Source organism: Alternaria alternata (genome assembly GCF_001642055.1).
Source record: "Alternaria alternata strain SRC1lrK2f unplaced genomic scaffold CC77scaffold_8, whole genome shotgun sequence".
Lineage (NCBI taxonomy): Eukaryota > Fungi > Ascomycota > Dothideomycetes > Pleosporales > Pleosporaceae > Alternaria > Alternaria alternata.
This window is the reverse complement of record NW_017306197.1, coordinates 1056788-1072507: the sequence shown is the minus strand read 5'-3', so window position 1 is coordinate 1072507 and position 15720 is coordinate 1056788. Positions and strand designations below refer to the sequence as shown.

At 52.4% G+C, this 15720-nt stretch overlaps 8 protein-coding genes across 8 annotated transcripts; 4 read left to right on the top strand and 4 right to left on the bottom strand.

The window, feature by feature from the left end:
* The first annotated feature begins 814 nt into the window (after positions 1–814).
* CC77DRAFT_840466 (hypothetical protein) lies at positions 815–1810 on the top strand. The gene has a single exon (XM_018533375.1). The coding sequence runs from the start codon at positions 1033–1035 to the stop codon at positions 1654–1656; it is 624 nt and encodes a 207-aa protein (XP_018387252.1). The 5' UTR covers positions 815–1032; the 3' UTR covers positions 1657–1810.
* Positions 1735–3116, bottom strand: CC77DRAFT_840448 (aldolase). Its single transcript, XM_018533374.1, has one exon. It carries the CDS (start codon positions 2971–2973, stop codon positions 1888–1890), a length of 1086 nt encoding a protein of 361 aa, XP_018387251.1. The 5' UTR covers positions 2974–3116; the 3' UTR covers positions 1735–1887.
* A 1003-nt stretch (positions 3117–4119) lies between these two features.
* CC77DRAFT_840377 (hypothetical protein) lies at positions 4120–5319 on the top strand. Its single transcript, XM_018533372.1, has one exon. The coding sequence runs from the start codon at positions 4255–4257 to the stop codon at positions 4993–4995; it is 741 nt and encodes a 246-aa protein (XP_018387250.1). The 5' UTR covers positions 4120–4254; the 3' UTR covers positions 4996–5319.
* A 1535-nt stretch (positions 5320–6854) lies between these two features.
* CC77DRAFT_840380 (hypothetical protein) lies at positions 6855–8093 on the bottom strand. The gene has a single exon (XM_018533373.1). It carries the CDS (start codon positions 7834–7836, stop codon positions 7192–7194), a length of 645 nt encoding a protein of 214 aa, XP_018387249.1. The 5' UTR covers positions 7837–8093; the 3' UTR covers positions 6855–7191.
* Positions 8094–9135: 1042 nt separating this feature from the next.
* CC77DRAFT_1008124 (alpha-L-arab-like proteininofuranosidase precursor) lies at positions 9136–10292 on the bottom strand (the record flags this gene model as incomplete). The annotated part of the gene is made up of 2 exons (XM_018523520.1): positions 9136–9851; positions 9929–10292. The coding sequence occupies 2 exons, from the start codon at positions 10290–10292 to the stop codon at positions 9136–9138; spliced, it is 1080 nt and encodes a 359-aa protein (XP_018387248.1).
* A 145-nt stretch (positions 10293–10437) lies between these two features.
* On the top strand, positions 10438–10954 carry CC77DRAFT_840166 (hypothetical protein). The gene has a single exon (XM_018533370.1). It carries the CDS (start codon positions 10583–10585, stop codon positions 10895–10897), a length of 315 nt encoding a protein of 104 aa, XP_018387247.1. The 5' UTR covers positions 10438–10582; the 3' UTR covers positions 10898–10954.
* Positions 10955–12044: 1090 nt separating this feature from the next.
* Positions 12045–13580, bottom strand: CC77DRAFT_933413 (WLM-domain-containing protein; the record flags this gene model as incomplete). The annotated part of the gene is made up of 2 exons (XM_018534315.1): positions 12045–12382; positions 12467–13580. The coding sequence occupies 2 exons, from the start codon at positions 13578–13580 to the stop codon at positions 12045–12047; spliced, it is 1452 nt and encodes a 483-aa protein (XP_018387246.1).
* Positions 13581–14219: 639 nt separating this feature from the next.
* CC77DRAFT_1060605 (DUF1776-domain-containing protein) lies at positions 14220–15663 on the top strand (the record flags this gene model as incomplete). The annotated part of the gene is made up of 3 exons (XM_018528348.1): positions 14220–14252; positions 14302–14641; positions 14696–15663. The coding sequence occupies 3 exons, from the start codon at positions 14220–14222 to the stop codon at positions 15661–15663; spliced, it is 1341 nt and encodes a 446-aa protein (XP_018387245.1).
* Between the last annotated feature and the right edge of the window lie 57 nt (positions 15664–15720).

Here is a 15720-nt window from a genome sequence, read left to right as displayed (position 1 = left end):
TTATTCGCAGACAATTTAGGTGGGCTCTTGCCATCGTGTGTGATCTGTCCCTCACGCTGAAGCTAAATAAGCAAGCAGAAGAGTTTCAAGATGATGCGTTATCAAAATACAGCACAGAAGAGCAATACACCGTTATGTGGCGTGTACAAAGCAGATATCGTCAGATCTTTACTCGAACTGCTATTGCATGGCTAACAGGCTAGAGCCTCTAAGCCTATCCGCTGAGACCACCCCTAATCGGGTAAGGCGCGTACAACAAAGAGTCTTTCTTCCTTCGCTCTTCTCAGACACATCATGCTCGTGTTCACTCCATGCGCCATCTCTATTCCCTCATATGACTTTCGCACAGAAAATGCCTGAATATGGATACCTTCCAGCACTCTCTGCTTCTTGTATCAGCCTGCGGCAGTCCTGGCATGCCTCAATTCACGCAGCAATCACGGCAGGTCCAAACTCTCAGAAAGACCAATGGCTATGCACACTGAATAGTGTGGGGTTTTACACAAGACACGGTTTTATCTGGCGCTTATGGGATGGAGGACGTCAGGTTATCCGACCGTCACGGCGGGACGCTAGGCGCTTGAGCGTGGGGTGAAGCCAGAGTAGCGGAGACTACGTACGGCTGACAACGATTGCGGCTTGCTCACCGGACGAGATTCTCCAATATGAGAGTTTCAGCAAGCTCTCATCTCAGCCTCTTGCTAGCCGTCAGCCTATCAGCTGCCGGGGTAGCTGATCGATTGGGCATCAGCACCAGAACGCTGTGATCGTTGAACAGTACTCGCTACCTCCAGCTAGAGGTAACACGAAAGCCACACGGATATTACAGTGGCCAAAGATCGCGACTGGCCTGTGCGGCTTACTGCAGGTCCTCAACATCCCGGCTGTTATGAAGGTTTGCGCCCTTGTCACCGAATATCGTCTTGTCAGTATTGGGCAAAACCATGCTCAGGTGATGGCAAACTGGCCTGATCGACTTTCCATCCTGGAAGCTGCCCTGTCACTGGTCTCTCATATGTCTCGGTTTGTGCAATGCACTATCCAATGCCGCTTTACGATATTCACGTTGGTGAGACATCGTTTGCCTACGGAAGTCGGCACTGGAACCCTCTCACGATTGCAGGTCTTGGGATCCCCGGTACAGTGGAATGGAGACTACTGGACTGGAGAGCCAATAACATGGAACGAGTCGTCCCAGCTCCCGGTTGTGGTGGAGAGGATACATCAAGACATACCGGAAGGTTCGTGCGCTGGCTTTTCGCACGGGGGTGCAGCACCAACAACTCTACGTGTTACACCGGTTCAGGGCTGAAGTGGTATGAAACCATAACAGTCCAATTACAGCAACCACCCCAGCCGAGTGAGCAGGACTGCCAATGGCATTACCATTCGATAGACAAGGTGATCACTAGGGCACCACACAATCCAGATGAGCAGTCAGACAAGCATCATATCATCACATACGATGTGCAAGTTGTTAATCAATTTTCAGGATTCGTCATTTCTATGACAACGACGAGTACCAACAGGCTAAAGATGCAACTCATACCAGGTATCCGCCCACTCATTGCTATGCGTAAACAGTCGTACGGCTCAAGAAAAACAAGAAGACTATCGTTGCAAATTTTGAAGATGTTGCACCGACGCAACCAGTAGCGACAACGGCTGGAATAGAGATACCAGATTGCTTTTTCCAGGCCAGTGACCAAAGATAACGCTCACAAAACTAACAATCAAGAAAACGATAACCTAATCAGGAAAACGCCACTAAGAATATGCAAGAGTGCGCTCAACGCCGAGAGCAATGCGAAACGGTGTTTGGGAAGGAAAGCATGCACGCCATGGAGTCATGATATCCTTTTGTCGAAGCGGGGGAACTTGTGTTACTCAAAGAGAGTTGTCAGTCTTGACAAGCTCGTCGAAGGCATCTCGCCACTTGCGAACTTCGTCTTTTCCGGGCCTAGGGAGAGGCTTACGAGCATAGCCTCCATATCCGAAATGGGCCATGAGCCCAGCTTTGGTGCCAATGATGCCGCCTTGGATAGCCGCCCAGTCTCCTCGGGCAACGATGGCCTGGAGTTTGCGGGCTTCCGCGAACTTGCCAGCCTCGAACAGCTCCACAAGCTTGACGCACGTCTTGGGCGCAATGTTGGCCATGCCGCCAATGATACCGGATCCGCCTCCAATCAGTGTTTGCAGTGTGAAGTCAACGGACCCGCCCATGCACATGAAGCCGGATCCAGGATCTGAGACAGTGGCAGCACGTGTTGCTGCGGCGATGCGGTTGAGCTTCCCGGTGTTGCCACAGGTCAACTTGCAGCCAACGATGTTCGGGTGCTGAGCCAATTCGATGATAACATCGGAGTTGAGATCCAGTCCAGAGACTGCTCCGGGGTAGTTGTAGATGAGAATTGGAATGGGCGAAGCGGTGGCTACGTCCTGGAAAAACTCTTTGATGGTATCCTTCGAGAACAAGCCTTGGTAGTACGCTGGTGGAAGTACCAGAGCGTAGTCTCCGCCAGCCGAAGCTGCCTCTTCGCAGAGTTCGATGGCTTCCCGAGTCGACTGAGCACCACATCCGACGATTATAGGCATGTAACCAAAGCCTGCATCATCAAGAGCCTTGCGGGTGGTGTTGGTGATGAGATCGCGTTCCTTGTGTGACAGGTGGACAGCCTCGCCGTTGGATCCTTGGGTGGTGATTCCAGCAACACCAGCTTTCGCTAGGCGGACGGCGTGGCTGGCAGTGGTCTCGACATCAACGTTATCCGATGATGGTTCGAAGAACGCTACGGTGGGAACATAGATGCCAGGAACCAAGGATCGTCGAATACCCATATCGGTAGACTCCATTGAGCTGGTGTCAAAGTTGTTATATTGGCTCATAGTGTAGACGGACTGAACGGAATGGTGGAAGTCGGTATCTTGACTGTAGCTGTTTGCAGGAGAAGGTGCGTCGTGGTGTGGTGACATGATAAGAAGAGTATCGAATGCGGAGGTCTAGTAGACTTTTATACTAACAAAAGCTTGCAGAGAGAAGCGATACTTTTGACAAAGAATAAGTGGAACACAGCAACGACGAACGGAACAAATACGTCAATGGTTGATCGATGTGTGGTAACACCCCGAGGATAGTACAGGTACTTAAATATCTTCAAACGCCGGACACTTGACCTTGCAATGCGGAGTGTGGGGGTCCAGCTGACGGCGTCGTCAGGAGTGCTAGTGACGGCAGGCAAAGCAAGGTGCGTGAAGTGCATCAGAGAGGGAGGGACAGGCATCCTTGGTGACGACCAAAGGGGCGGTGACTCCCGCAGCCTGCTCGAGGTGCTGCTCTGCACGTAGCCGATACCAGGCACAGCTGTTTGCGCTTAGCTGGAGGGCTTGCGTGTGGCCAATAAACGAGGCGAGGATTGCTGATTGAAGCGGCGGTTGCTTTTTTGCTCACGTTGCAGCAAGCGAACAGGGGGCGAGAGGCTGTGAACATCGGATCTTGGCCGGAGGTGAAGTGCAAGGGGGGCACGCCTTGTGACGATCTTTTGGAATCCTAGTTGGAAGCTGATAGGGTAATTCTCGCCACAGCTGGCACCATGCGCAGGGTTGGCGGACTCAAAAGAGCGTTGATGGATACCGTTCGGGGGTGTTAGTGTGGGGGTGGGGGAATCGTGGCCGGCCTATTCGCATCATCTGATCCCGTTCAGCGACCCCGGCTACTCCGTCTTGCCCTTCCTGAGGTCGTGGTCCCAGTCGGTCCAGGAGTTAGAGTTCGGCGACCACTTACGACGTGCAGTAGAGCAATGCAAAGGGTAAGAGAAATGGTGGATTCCAGCGGTGATGCAAGACGTGGCAGACAGCAAGAAGTGGAAGCTCATCACAAGGCCATGCAATATCCGGGCAGAGGCAGTCATCGATATCCGACAGCCGCAGGGCCACCAAGACGGACCAAAATAGCGAACTTATCAGAGGCATCTCATGTCTCATCATTACAGAGCCTGGCCAGGATGACGACGCCGATCCCTCGCGATATTTCCCCCCACGCCCATTACTCTTGGTGGCGGGGTCTGGCCATAGCTCAAACCTTGAGGCTCTTCACAATCTTCACACGACATTGTTCCCGCAAAGGCGATTGTGTATGAGTCGTGCAATGGACACGACATCATCCTGCTCGTATATCCACCAATCCACACATGGAAGGTGTCTGCATCGCTGCAGGTGCAAACCGACGGCGAGTGCCACGCGAAAAGCATCAAGCCGATGGATTCTCGAACAAAAGCGTTGCAACAATGTGCCGAGCGCCGTTCCGGCAATTGCGGTGCGCAGGAAAGTCATCAGCATGTTCGCCCGTTGCTTTTGTTTCCACAGCTTAGGTTCAAACGCGAGAAGGGGAATGCCTGGTACGCCGCAATCGTCGTACCTGATCCTCGGTGGATCTTTGTCGAGCGCCCCCACGTGATGCCGTGGCAGCTCGCTTCGGCATTCAGAACACCGCGGAATTTCGCATCGAATACTGGGACAGATCTCCTTCAATCGGCACACCTTGTCGCATCCAATCACGTCTATTCCTATTCACGCGTAAGTGCAATCTTCTTTGTTCAACCTTTTGGGAATCCACAGTCTGGCGGCACGAGGACGAAAAGTTTTATTGGCGTTGCCGTAAGCCGTATGCAGTCACTGCGTAGTGGCATATACATATGGATCCCTCGACGCCATTTCCTACTGCAGAACAGGTGTAATGTTCGCGAGGATGCACACAGCCTCGTCGCAAAGACGAGAACCGAGCGTGAGCCGACCATGCAGCCATCAACGACGACGCTATTACCCCACAAATTGGCGATCCTAGAGTCTCGTTTCCCCGCCTTCTTACCACGTTGGATCACCAGGCCACACACTTTCGACCTGCCGCTGCACCAGGCCTCTGACTTGCATGACGCCCAGTCTCGTCTACGGTCAAGTCTTGTGTGTCGTTTATTGCCTCTTTCTGCACTGAGGCCCTGAAATCATGCACGTAATACTGGGTACTGCCGGCTTGGATGATGCCCAAAAACTGCGTAACCTCAAGCCATCCGCTCATCTTGCAGGGTATACGTCAGTAACGCCCAGTTTCAGTAGCCTCGGCGGTCTTGCAATGATGACCCTAGAGGTACCTCATGTACCGACCAGGGTAACGTTGCAGCCATAAGCATAAGGAGACGGTTCTCATCGGCAGTTCCTTGGCCATGGTTACTTTTCTTCTCCACATGTGGATTCTGGTCCCACAAAGACAGCAGAAGAGCAGGGAAAATCTAGAAGATCCACTCCAACATCTGAAAAGTCCACCTTCAGCGACTTCGTCCGACAACTCGGCAACAACGCCGCACCAGACTTAGTGCTGATGAGGGGTGAGGGGTCAGCCCACATATGCGGGTCATATGGGCAATGGGATTCACTGGGACCAGGATCTCGCCCCTCCCGAGAGCGATACAGTGATGAATGGAGTTTGTGGTCTGATCGAAGGCCAACTTCGTCAGCAGACGGGCCCTCCAGGGATGATTCTGATGGACGTCACTTTGGCACGCTCCGCTTAGACGACTGTTCTCTTCCACCACACATTTGAGCGACAGAAGTAAAACTTAGCTCACTAGAACCTTGCACACCGCAAGAAAGATGTGTGTGGCAGTGGGCATGTCCGAATCATCACCATATGCATCGTTCAACTCCGCTCTAGCCTCGGTTACTTGCAACGATTCAAAAACAATCGGGACAGGGTACGCTTACCGCGCGGTCCACTTAGCTGTAGTTCGTCGATCCTTTGTCGACCGTGGGGGTCGGCTGCTATCCACAGTTCACATCAAGGCGAGCTTACTGCATGGCGGCAGTTACAAGCAGAACTTGTTTGCCACAACGTGCCGTGCCACCCTGGTTCGTTCTCAAGAGCCTCAACCGATCAAGTAGAGGCGATCGTGTGGGATGTTGGGCTGGTTTCAAGCACGCCTACCTGATGCAGCCATCGACGTGGGATGCCAAGTATATCCAGACGCTTCCAACTCAACCTCAGTTCCGTAGTCGATTTCCTCTCGGACACTTTTGCCCCCCTAACGAGCTATCGCGGAAATTGATCGGAGTGCTTGAACGGTGAAGACGGTAACTGATCTTAACATTATCCCACGCTTGACGGTCTTCGACGTTCCACGAATTGCGCAGCCCGATCTTTCCCGTCTGACGAAGTACCGATACATGTTGAGTGTCATGGCAAAAGAGCTGGCATTGTCTTACCTTCACATATGTCTTGGCTGTTAGCTTCGAGGCACGGAAACCCACGTCGTGTGCGCGATTTGCGAAAGCCGCCCAGAGTCGTGTGCAGTATGAACGAGGTGTCACGATGCTCTTCGCCGAGATCTACGGTATCAAGTTTAACATGAGTCCCACGTCCTACGGTCGTGATAGGAGGACCAGGACGTGTTAATTCTCCATGCCCAGATAAGGCTTGAAAGCTTTCGATGACTTGCATGACTGCAAAGAGGCAGTGCACGTTAAACATAGGAGTGACGGCGGTCGCTCATGGCACAGATCTGCACCATCCTCGAAACGAAAAGGGAATCTTATGCCTGGCTACGAGCTAGTTGAGGGTAGGTCATACGGAAGTCATTAGCTGCACCGCGTGTGCGGCGTGTGCGCGCATAGAGCGCTAACGTCCGATGTTCGCGATGCTTCCCAACAACATACGCATTCTCACTTGATTGCGAGATTGCTTAGCTGGTTCCGCGGCCACGGAGGCATACTCTCACTAACATCAGAGATATCTTCTACATTGAGAAGAAAGTCCTGTTGAAGGACGATATAGCCCCACGAATATTGCTGTAAGTGACCATGTGGCAGACGTTCTGGTAACAAAAAAGCGATCTCGTAGCGACGTAAACGGACACACGCTTCGCTATTCAAGGGCAACCTGCTCGCCACTGCAGCTTGTCTTATCCGAAAGCTCGTTCTGATAGTTTGGCGATCCGCGTCTGGCAGTTCGTTACGGCGCCCAACCTTACCAAGAAAACCTACACCATATGCCTGCACCCAAGCCCCAACAAGTTCCCCTGACCCTCCTACTTAGCCCAAGACTTCTATAGACAAGGTGCACATTTTGCAGTTGCGTGCCGCTTTTCTCAACACCTCTTCTTGCTTCCATACTATGACATATTCACCCTAGTCGGTCCGACAACTCTAGATGTTCCACCAATCCTCAATAAGCCACCAATCCACTCGCATCGGAATCTTAACCGAAATGCATAGTTTCGCAATTCGCTCGCTTGTCCATGTTGAATCCTTTAGCCAACAACCCCAGTTCTCTTTACGCAAATCGTGGGGTAGCACACCACTGTGTCGCGTGTTTGTTGGGATGTGAAACGCGAGCTGGATCCTGACGTTCCGACGCTGCAGGTGGGCGTTCGTGTTCCTGCGGTGTTCGAGGCAGCTGGGCAAGGTGCACTTTATCGGGATCGAGGATCTGAGGAGTGGTGAGGCTGTTTCTCCGATGTTCTCCGGTCGGGAGTGTGGTTGAGGGTATAGGTTTGTGTTCTTGCCGAGGTGAACGTGCTCTATGAAGAGATGCACACATCTTTGGAACAACGCTCCAGATGTCTGGAGAACACCCTTTCTCTGCTCCCAAAGGATACTGCCTGTACTGAATATCGTATGTCCTGCGGGCTCAACTATCACAAAGCGCGTGATTCCCCTCAATGTAACTATACAAGCATCGAGAGCTCGTACACATACCACTTCCATGCGACAGTGTTCGCGTACATATCGTTGAAAGATATGAGTACAGCCATCGCACTTTGTCCAACGACGAGTATGCATCAGCCCCATGTCCCGCCAATGCACTGGCTCGAATCACTGCGACTACAAACTTATAGCATCCTCGGTCTCTATTCCCAACACTGTGCTGGCTGTTCTTGTTTAGGGGAAATCGATCAATGACGCTACAGAAAGTATCTCCTGTCTCTGCTTATCTTTGCTTAGTATACCGTGTTGGGTTGTTCGCTGCGATCCTTCTGTTTGAGCCCTGAAGAGCTCTAAATCACGTACTCGCCCGTCAATGCAATTCTCCTTTTCTTAAAAAGAGACAGGGAACAGTTGCTCGTAGGGCAAATCACCTTTGATCTGTCGTAGAACAACATATGCTCGGACGCACTACGGCAATCGCGTCGGAGCAAGAGTAAGATACTAAGAAGTCATGTCTACATCGCTCGTATTCCGACGCTCACATAATTCCAATCCTCGTCATCACAGCGCAACCTCGCGTGTCCGATGCCCAGAGAAACCTCTTCCCAACCATGTCGTCATCCACGCAGGTACAAGGGGGGAAGGAAAGATAAACACGGGTACCATACTCGGGGAAGCGGCTTGCGCTCGTTCTTCAAGGAAGTCTAGCGGCCGCATAAATTTCTCTTTCTCTCTTCTCCCCACGCTGTTGTTGGAAAGTCGCGCGACAACATGCGATACATCCGGACGCTCCATCACACATGGTACAAATCACTTGCGATGAGCAGTCTGCCTAAACTTGCACAGCCTCGCGATAAGCTGATGTCGCCAACCGGAACGTGCGGTCCAGGACCACGCGTAAACATTTTATCAGTAGCGCGGATGACGACAGGTGATGATGGAAGTTGCGGATGCGTAGTCGTCATGCTGTGATGCAATATGTGGGTGATGCCGAGATGAGACCGCAAGATGTGCAGATCATGGTTTGCAGGGAATCTTGACAGGGAGCATGGGGGGTGAAGAGATCTTCTTGCGTAGTGGGGCGAAGGATGTGGGAACGGTTGGTAATGTTTGGTAGTAACAAGCAGATTGGTGGGTATCGTGAGGAGATAATCATGTAGCTTTACTTGGGTTGCCATACGGTCGTATTGCGATAAGGTATGACAATGATCCGGTATTTCCATGATATACAGCATGCTCATAAAGAAAAGTACTCTGGGATGGAAACTGTGGAAAACCGAAGCAAACACAATGGAGCAAGGCGGTTGGGAAGATCTTATGGACATGTTATAGGGTGCTGGGTCGTAGCGGAGAGAGATAACGTAGATACATGCCAAAGTCTATACATATATATACAGCTCACAAGTATGCATCTCGTCATCTCCGCCCGCTCGTGCTTAACTTCTAGCACGTCGTGTTCCCCGTCTGCGTCACCAATCCTAAATGCCACGGCAGCGCATTATAACTCCCGCTCGCATTGGGCGCAATGCCCTGATACAAGAACCTCATGCCACACGGCTTAATCGTCAGTGTCTGATCAACCTGGCTTCTCACAATCTCCCCATGACTAATACTGTCTGACCACCTTCCATCAGGGAAAGCTACATTAGCCTCACCCATGAAGGGGTTCTGCTGCGTAGCTGCGAGCGGCGTCCAACTACCGCTCAGCGAGCTCGATGTCCAAGAGCGGAAGTAACGCAAACCACCTGGTGAATCGCCCGCGCCGATGCATTCAACAAGTAGGAGGTAGGTGTTGTTGTCTACGCGGTAAACATTTGATGCCTCGAAGAGGTCGTTCTTGTTGGGTTCGGAGAGTGCGATGACGGGTTCGCTCATGCCGGCGGGAAATTGGGAGAGCGGTGTTTGGCTGCGGTAGAGCCGGCCGTTGTCGTCGTGGGAGAAGAGATGGCAGTTGGCGTCGTCGCATACGACCCACATGTCGACCCAGTAGCCTTGTTGCGGGTTCAAGAGACCTTCGGCAATGAGTGCGGGGGTACCGTTGGGGTAGAAGACTTCGGGGGCGGTCCACCCTGCAGGATTGGAAATGTCGGGGTTGGTGCTGTATGCGGCATTGCCATTCTGGTAGATGAGGTACCAGAGCTTCTGGGGAGCGAAGTAAACTGTGAGGGTGTCAGCAGAGTGCTCTGCATCTTCACGGCTTGCGATGTTGCAAGGACAAAGAGAACACTTCACGTACAAACTTCCGGTGCAGCTCTGTAGCCTGTGCCTATAGCACTCTGGTCGAGATAGTAGAATGGCGCTTGCTGAGCCTGGTCAAAGTCGGTGAAGTTGAAGTACACAAGGTTGTAGCCTGATTCAACAGCTGTGCTGGCAAAGACGTGGTATACACCCTCGTACTCTATGATAGAAGGGTCTTTGATACCAGCAATGTTTCTGCTATCTTTCTTTGGTGAGACTAGAATACCGCTGGACGTCCAGCTGAAAGAGCTAGGAAGACCTCCATTCTGCCTCGTAGCCAGGGAAGAAAAAGAACGATGGGGGAGGTTGCGAGCCAATGCTGTGGCTACGAGAGCCGTGCCGGCAAGGAGAAATGAACGCATTGCGATAGTAGGTGTTTGACAACGGTATCTACCATGTTGAAGCTGGATCTACCCGTTCTTTATACCCGTTTCTTTGACCAGGTCCCACCAAGGCCGAGGTTTGGAGGCGAAAGCTGGGGAAAATGTTCGTTGACCAGGGTTCATAGTGAGGTCAATCTATCTGGGGTAACGCCCACCTTGGTTTTTCCGTCTACTTTTCCTCATCGATACGTTCTTGCGTGCATGTGATGGACACTAGCATCTGTATTAGGCTGTTTGCCTAGGGTGTGTATTTGAACGGGCTCAACGACATGTTTCCATATCCATCCCGTCGATGTCCGTGGTTCGTCATTACTCTTCGGGGCATGCTCCGGTGGCAGAAGCGCGTGGCGGCAATGCTTTTGCTGTTTGCAATGGTTGACAGGAAAGCCGTGATCACCGCATCTCCTAAGGTAGATTGCAAAACCTTGGGCCACCGGGTCGATCATAGCAACCGGCGACCAGGTAAGTTTTGGGCCAACGTCCGATCACGTGGCGAAAGAGCCGCTGTTCATCCGGTGGTTAACAGTAGCTTGTCGTATTCATACTGGGCGTTGGTGAACTCGCCCAACATGATGCAACTCTAATGATGAGCGCGAAATATCTAGGCGATACTCTCCATTATGTGTGCTGAACGTTCGTTCGTGGGCGGAGTTGGCACACGAAATCTCGACAAAACTCCATGTCGCTTGGAGGCGCGGGCTAACGCGATGCCCAGTCCGCTTCAAAAACATCACTGCTTACTACCCAGCTGTGTCTTTTCCTCTGCATCTCTCTTTCGCAATAACACCCGCATCTCAAAACTTTTGCGACGCAGATTCTCTTGATTTCATGGTCTCGAACGAAGATTGGAAAACATGCAACAATCTTCATTGCTAGCGAAATCCAGCAGCTAAGCAGGATCAACATTAGAAAAAGGCACAGCAAGAGACTACTTATCTACCATAGCTACTTTGGCAACCATATCCATAGAACGAACATACAGAACGACACCATACCTCTCCCGATCGTTGCCATGTCCGCCGTGGAGGTTCCCGCACAACCGAACCAGGACCGCGATGCCATCATAACTAACATCACAAGATATTACCAGCTTTCGTCCAAAGCGGTATCGATCAAACTAACTGACATCGCATACCCTCCACTCCGATAGGGCGATCGATGTCCAAAATTCAAAAACTCTTATAGAAAAGCTACGTCGGCTGGGCTTCTTCAAACGGACGATTGGCTCTGTTCGACACGTATTATCCGTATGCAACAACATCAGACCAGCATGTCCCTACACGCACGCAGGTCCATACGATTATTCTGAAGTTGATGAGTTTTTGCTGACGAGAACTACCAGCTCGAAGATCCCTGTCGGACTTTTGTCGGTTGGTGGGTGGTGAGAAGATTCCAGAGGGCATTCTTCCGCTGTGCACGTCCTGGAAGAGACACACCTTTACTGGCAACGCGAGGAATGCTCGATACAAGAATTTGCTAATAGTATGTTGAGTTGAGTGACGGGAGGATAGAAACCACGCCTCATCTATGTGGATTATATCTCCTCATTATGCTTTCCCACCATCCGGGTATATATATATATTCCTCCCAACGCCGAACCATCCTTTCCCAAATACGCTACCAAAAAGAATTGAACAAAGTCGCTCCCTAACACCGATGCATCTCTTCGCCTTTCGTATCTCCAACCACGCCTTTGCTCACTCACTCCCTCCATCATTCCACCCCCCAAGCCTAACTTTCAGCCTTCATAGTCCCACACAAACTACAAATCCACCACTGCTTCTCCATAAACGTCCCACACTCCAAGCAATTCCAACCCAGCCTCCCCCTCGCAGGTTCAAACGGGGTAGCCGTCTGACCCCTCAGACCAAACTGTGGTGGCGGCTTGGGCAAACTAGGCACCGATCCGCCCATGTGCGAGGAAGCGAAACGCCGGTTCTCAGGTATGGGCTGTGGCGGTTGTTCCAGGCCACAGGCTTCGCAGGCGAGGTAGTCGAGCGGGTTGTGCAGTGTGCATTGCGGACAGGCCCATGTATCTGGCGGCAAGCTTATACTCGTGGGCTGGGAGGCTTGGGGAGAGGTTGGCTGGGGGTGGAAGGAAGAGTGAGGGGGCGATTGGGGGTAAGAAGAGGAGCGTGTAGGGGGAGAAGAACGAGGTGGAGTTGGAGGCAGGCTTTTATTGCGTGTCTGTTGTTGTTCGTGTTGAGAGATGAGGCGGGAGGAGGAGGAAAGAGATGTTCGTGATACTGGTGGTGGTTGTGTAACAGGTCTCGACAAGGGTCGGCCCGGCGAAGGATGCGACGTACTTTGGGTGGAATGATTCTGATTCGCGAGAATGGACGTTGAAGAAGGGTCGTCATATGTTAGTCCATTCTCGCTCGACCACGCCAAACCCCCTCTCGATAAACTTGAACTCTGCGAGCGAGGTGGCGTATCCCGATCGAAACCCAACCCATTCTCGGGATCCCAGGTCAATCCGCCATTGCCCGTTGGTGCACCCAGCCTCTGCATCTCCTCATCGTACATGAGATCCTGCAGCGCTTGAGCAATGGCCCAATCATTAGCATCGTCTTGTTCTGCTGTGGTGCGGAAGCCGTCTTGCTCTTGCTGGTTGACCAATCTTCCTGCATTTGCACTCCCACTTGCACATCCATCCGTGATGCTGTTCCGACGCGACGCCGCATCGGCAATGACCTTGCGCATATCGATACCGCGCTGCACAGGTCGTGCGCCGCCCAGACGATGTCCTCCATCTTTGGCATTGACATTGGAACTAGTCGTGCGGTTGCGCTTCTCAGCGGCGATCCTAGCCTGACGCCGCATTTCATCCAGAGGAACGCGGCGACCACCTAGCTTCTGGCCTTGGGACAGGAAACCCTCGCCTGTATAGCCTTTGAAGAGCAGTGACTGGTGTTCATCGCGGAGTTCGTTCCAGAGATTGTTAAAGGCAGCGTCGTGGGGTCCAAAGACAATGTGCGAGAGTTCATGGAGCAGTGTATCTGTTATTTGCTCCATGGATAAGAACTGCCGCGAGTCGTGGTGGTATCTCAGGCGAATCAAAATGCGCTCTGTGCGGTTGATGTTGAGGCCTAGGAGTTGAGGCTCGTCGGGGAGAAATTCAGCCAATGTTTTTACTTTCCAGCCGCGCTTTCGCATCATCGGTTTTACCATGGATGCGGCTTTGCGGAGCATGTGCAATGCTTCGCCATCTCTGGGGAGATGCTTCAAATGCTCGTACGCGTCGAAGTGAGCGTCAATCTCCCTCATGGTTTAGGCGGATTTTGAGGTTGAGGGGCCAGCCGTGGACTAGGGGGCAACTGTGGACTAGGGGGCCGGCTGGCTCTTCTTGGTTGTGTAGAGAGTGGCTCTGTCGGTCGATTGTAAACAGCCCGAGAGGAGGCTGAATAAATGCTGCGACCAACGAAGGAGAGCACTGGTGAGAGTAGTGACCCAGCCAGCGTCGCAGATGGAACCAGAAACGTTCGCAATCGAAAATCAAGAGGAAGAGGCAAACGACGAAGCCAGCCACGTAAGCAGTTCACGCGGCTTTTGGTGGTTGACAATAGCAAGGCCGGATTGATGGGAAAGTGTTCTATCATGGAAAAGGTAGATCACCCGCTGTTATCGTTTAGACGAGATGAAGGGCGATCCCCCTGCAGGGTGAGCAAGCGCGCATATTTGGTGCGAGATGTATGCTAATGTTAGATACGTTCGCCGAAAGGGTGGCGCAAAAGGCAACCTTGCGGAGGCGAGTCTGGTGCCTCTTGTGCAGATCGTTGCGCGAGTCAGTGCTTGACGTAGTGCACTTGCGGACTGGCGATGACCTCCGCAGGCAACCTTTGAAGACTCTGAGCATCGCGAAAACTGGTGCATCTTTCAGCATATACTCTCTCTCTCTTTCGCAACATGTCGAGTGATGATCAGCAGATTTTGGGCGTGGTAAGTACAGTGTGGGTATTTTACTTGCGACTCGCTGACGTACGTGTAGATTTCCGAGTACACCAAAGACGTCCGCAACTTTACCGGATCGATATGGGATGCCACGGATGCGCATTTTGCGCATGTCGCCGGATACATCAAGAAAAGTCTGCCTGAAGGATGGCTCCCAGAACGCGCAAGACCACGACCGCCCCCTCCGCCCCCGCATCCCATTACCGGTGCCTACCTACATCGCCTACAGGACTGGGTGTCCAGAAACCGAGCCTTGACCGCAGCTATAGTCGCCTTTGTTGGCACAGGGAGTTTTCTAGTATGGAGAGAACAGAAGAAATATAACCGCAAACGGCGAGCACCACGCGCAAGCAATGGAGCGAGGAGGGAAGTTGTTGGTGAGTATTGCGGTAGTTGAGGAAGGCGCGGCAGACTTTGGCTGACGACGACAGTCCTTGCTGGACCACCCAACTCCCCCATTGTGCGGTCGCTATCCCTAGATCTTGAACGACGGGGCTTCATCGTATATATAGTTTGCTCCAACATGGACGAGGAGCAGCAAGTCCTCAGCGAGTCGAGAGCAGATGTGCGGCCGCTGCACCTGGACGTCGTAGACACCATGGGCACAAAAGAGGCTATTCGCAACTTCAACGAGCTTCTCGTAAAACCGCACGTCGCTTTCTCTGGAGCAAGCCCGCACAATCTCAATCTTAGCGGTGTCATACTGGTGCCGGACCTCATCTACCCTACAGGCCCTGTGGAGACGGTGACGCCTGAGCTCTGGTCCGATGCGCTGAACGCCAAAGTGCTCAACACCATCGCAGTCACGCAAGCGCTGCTCCCGACAGTCTGTGAGTTCAAATCTCGGGTGCTGATGCTCACACCCAGCATCATTGCGTCATTACGACCGCCATTCCATAGCGTAGAAACGACCATTGTGAGCGCACTCGAGGGGTTCCTGGCGTCCCTCAGGGCGGAACTGGGAACCCTTGGCATTGAAGTTTTGCAATTTCATCTCGGAACATTTGATCTCACAAACGTGGGGCCAAAACATCACCTTCAGACTAGAGGACTGGGGAGCCCACATGCTTGGCCTGCAACCACGAGAGCGCTGTACGCCAACAACTTCGAGGCCCAGACGCGCGTTGCGCAGAACCGGGGACTGCTCAACCACAACGGCTCCAGTCTTCGGGAATTACACAACGGCGTCTTTGACGCACTTACGCAGCGGCGGCCAAGAAAAGTATGGCGCGTTGGGCGCGGCAGTGTGACCTATGATCTGGTGGGCAACTGGGTACCAGCTGGACTGGTGGGGTGGATGATGGGGTTAAAACGTGTGTCCCTTGACGATTCTTCTGAGCCCAAGCTAGAGGATAGCGTGCAACTACAATCGTGGGAGAAGATCGATGCGACGGCCTAGGCTCATCCTAGGAGAGTAGTCGACGATGTGGATTCAATCACGACACGCAACGTCATA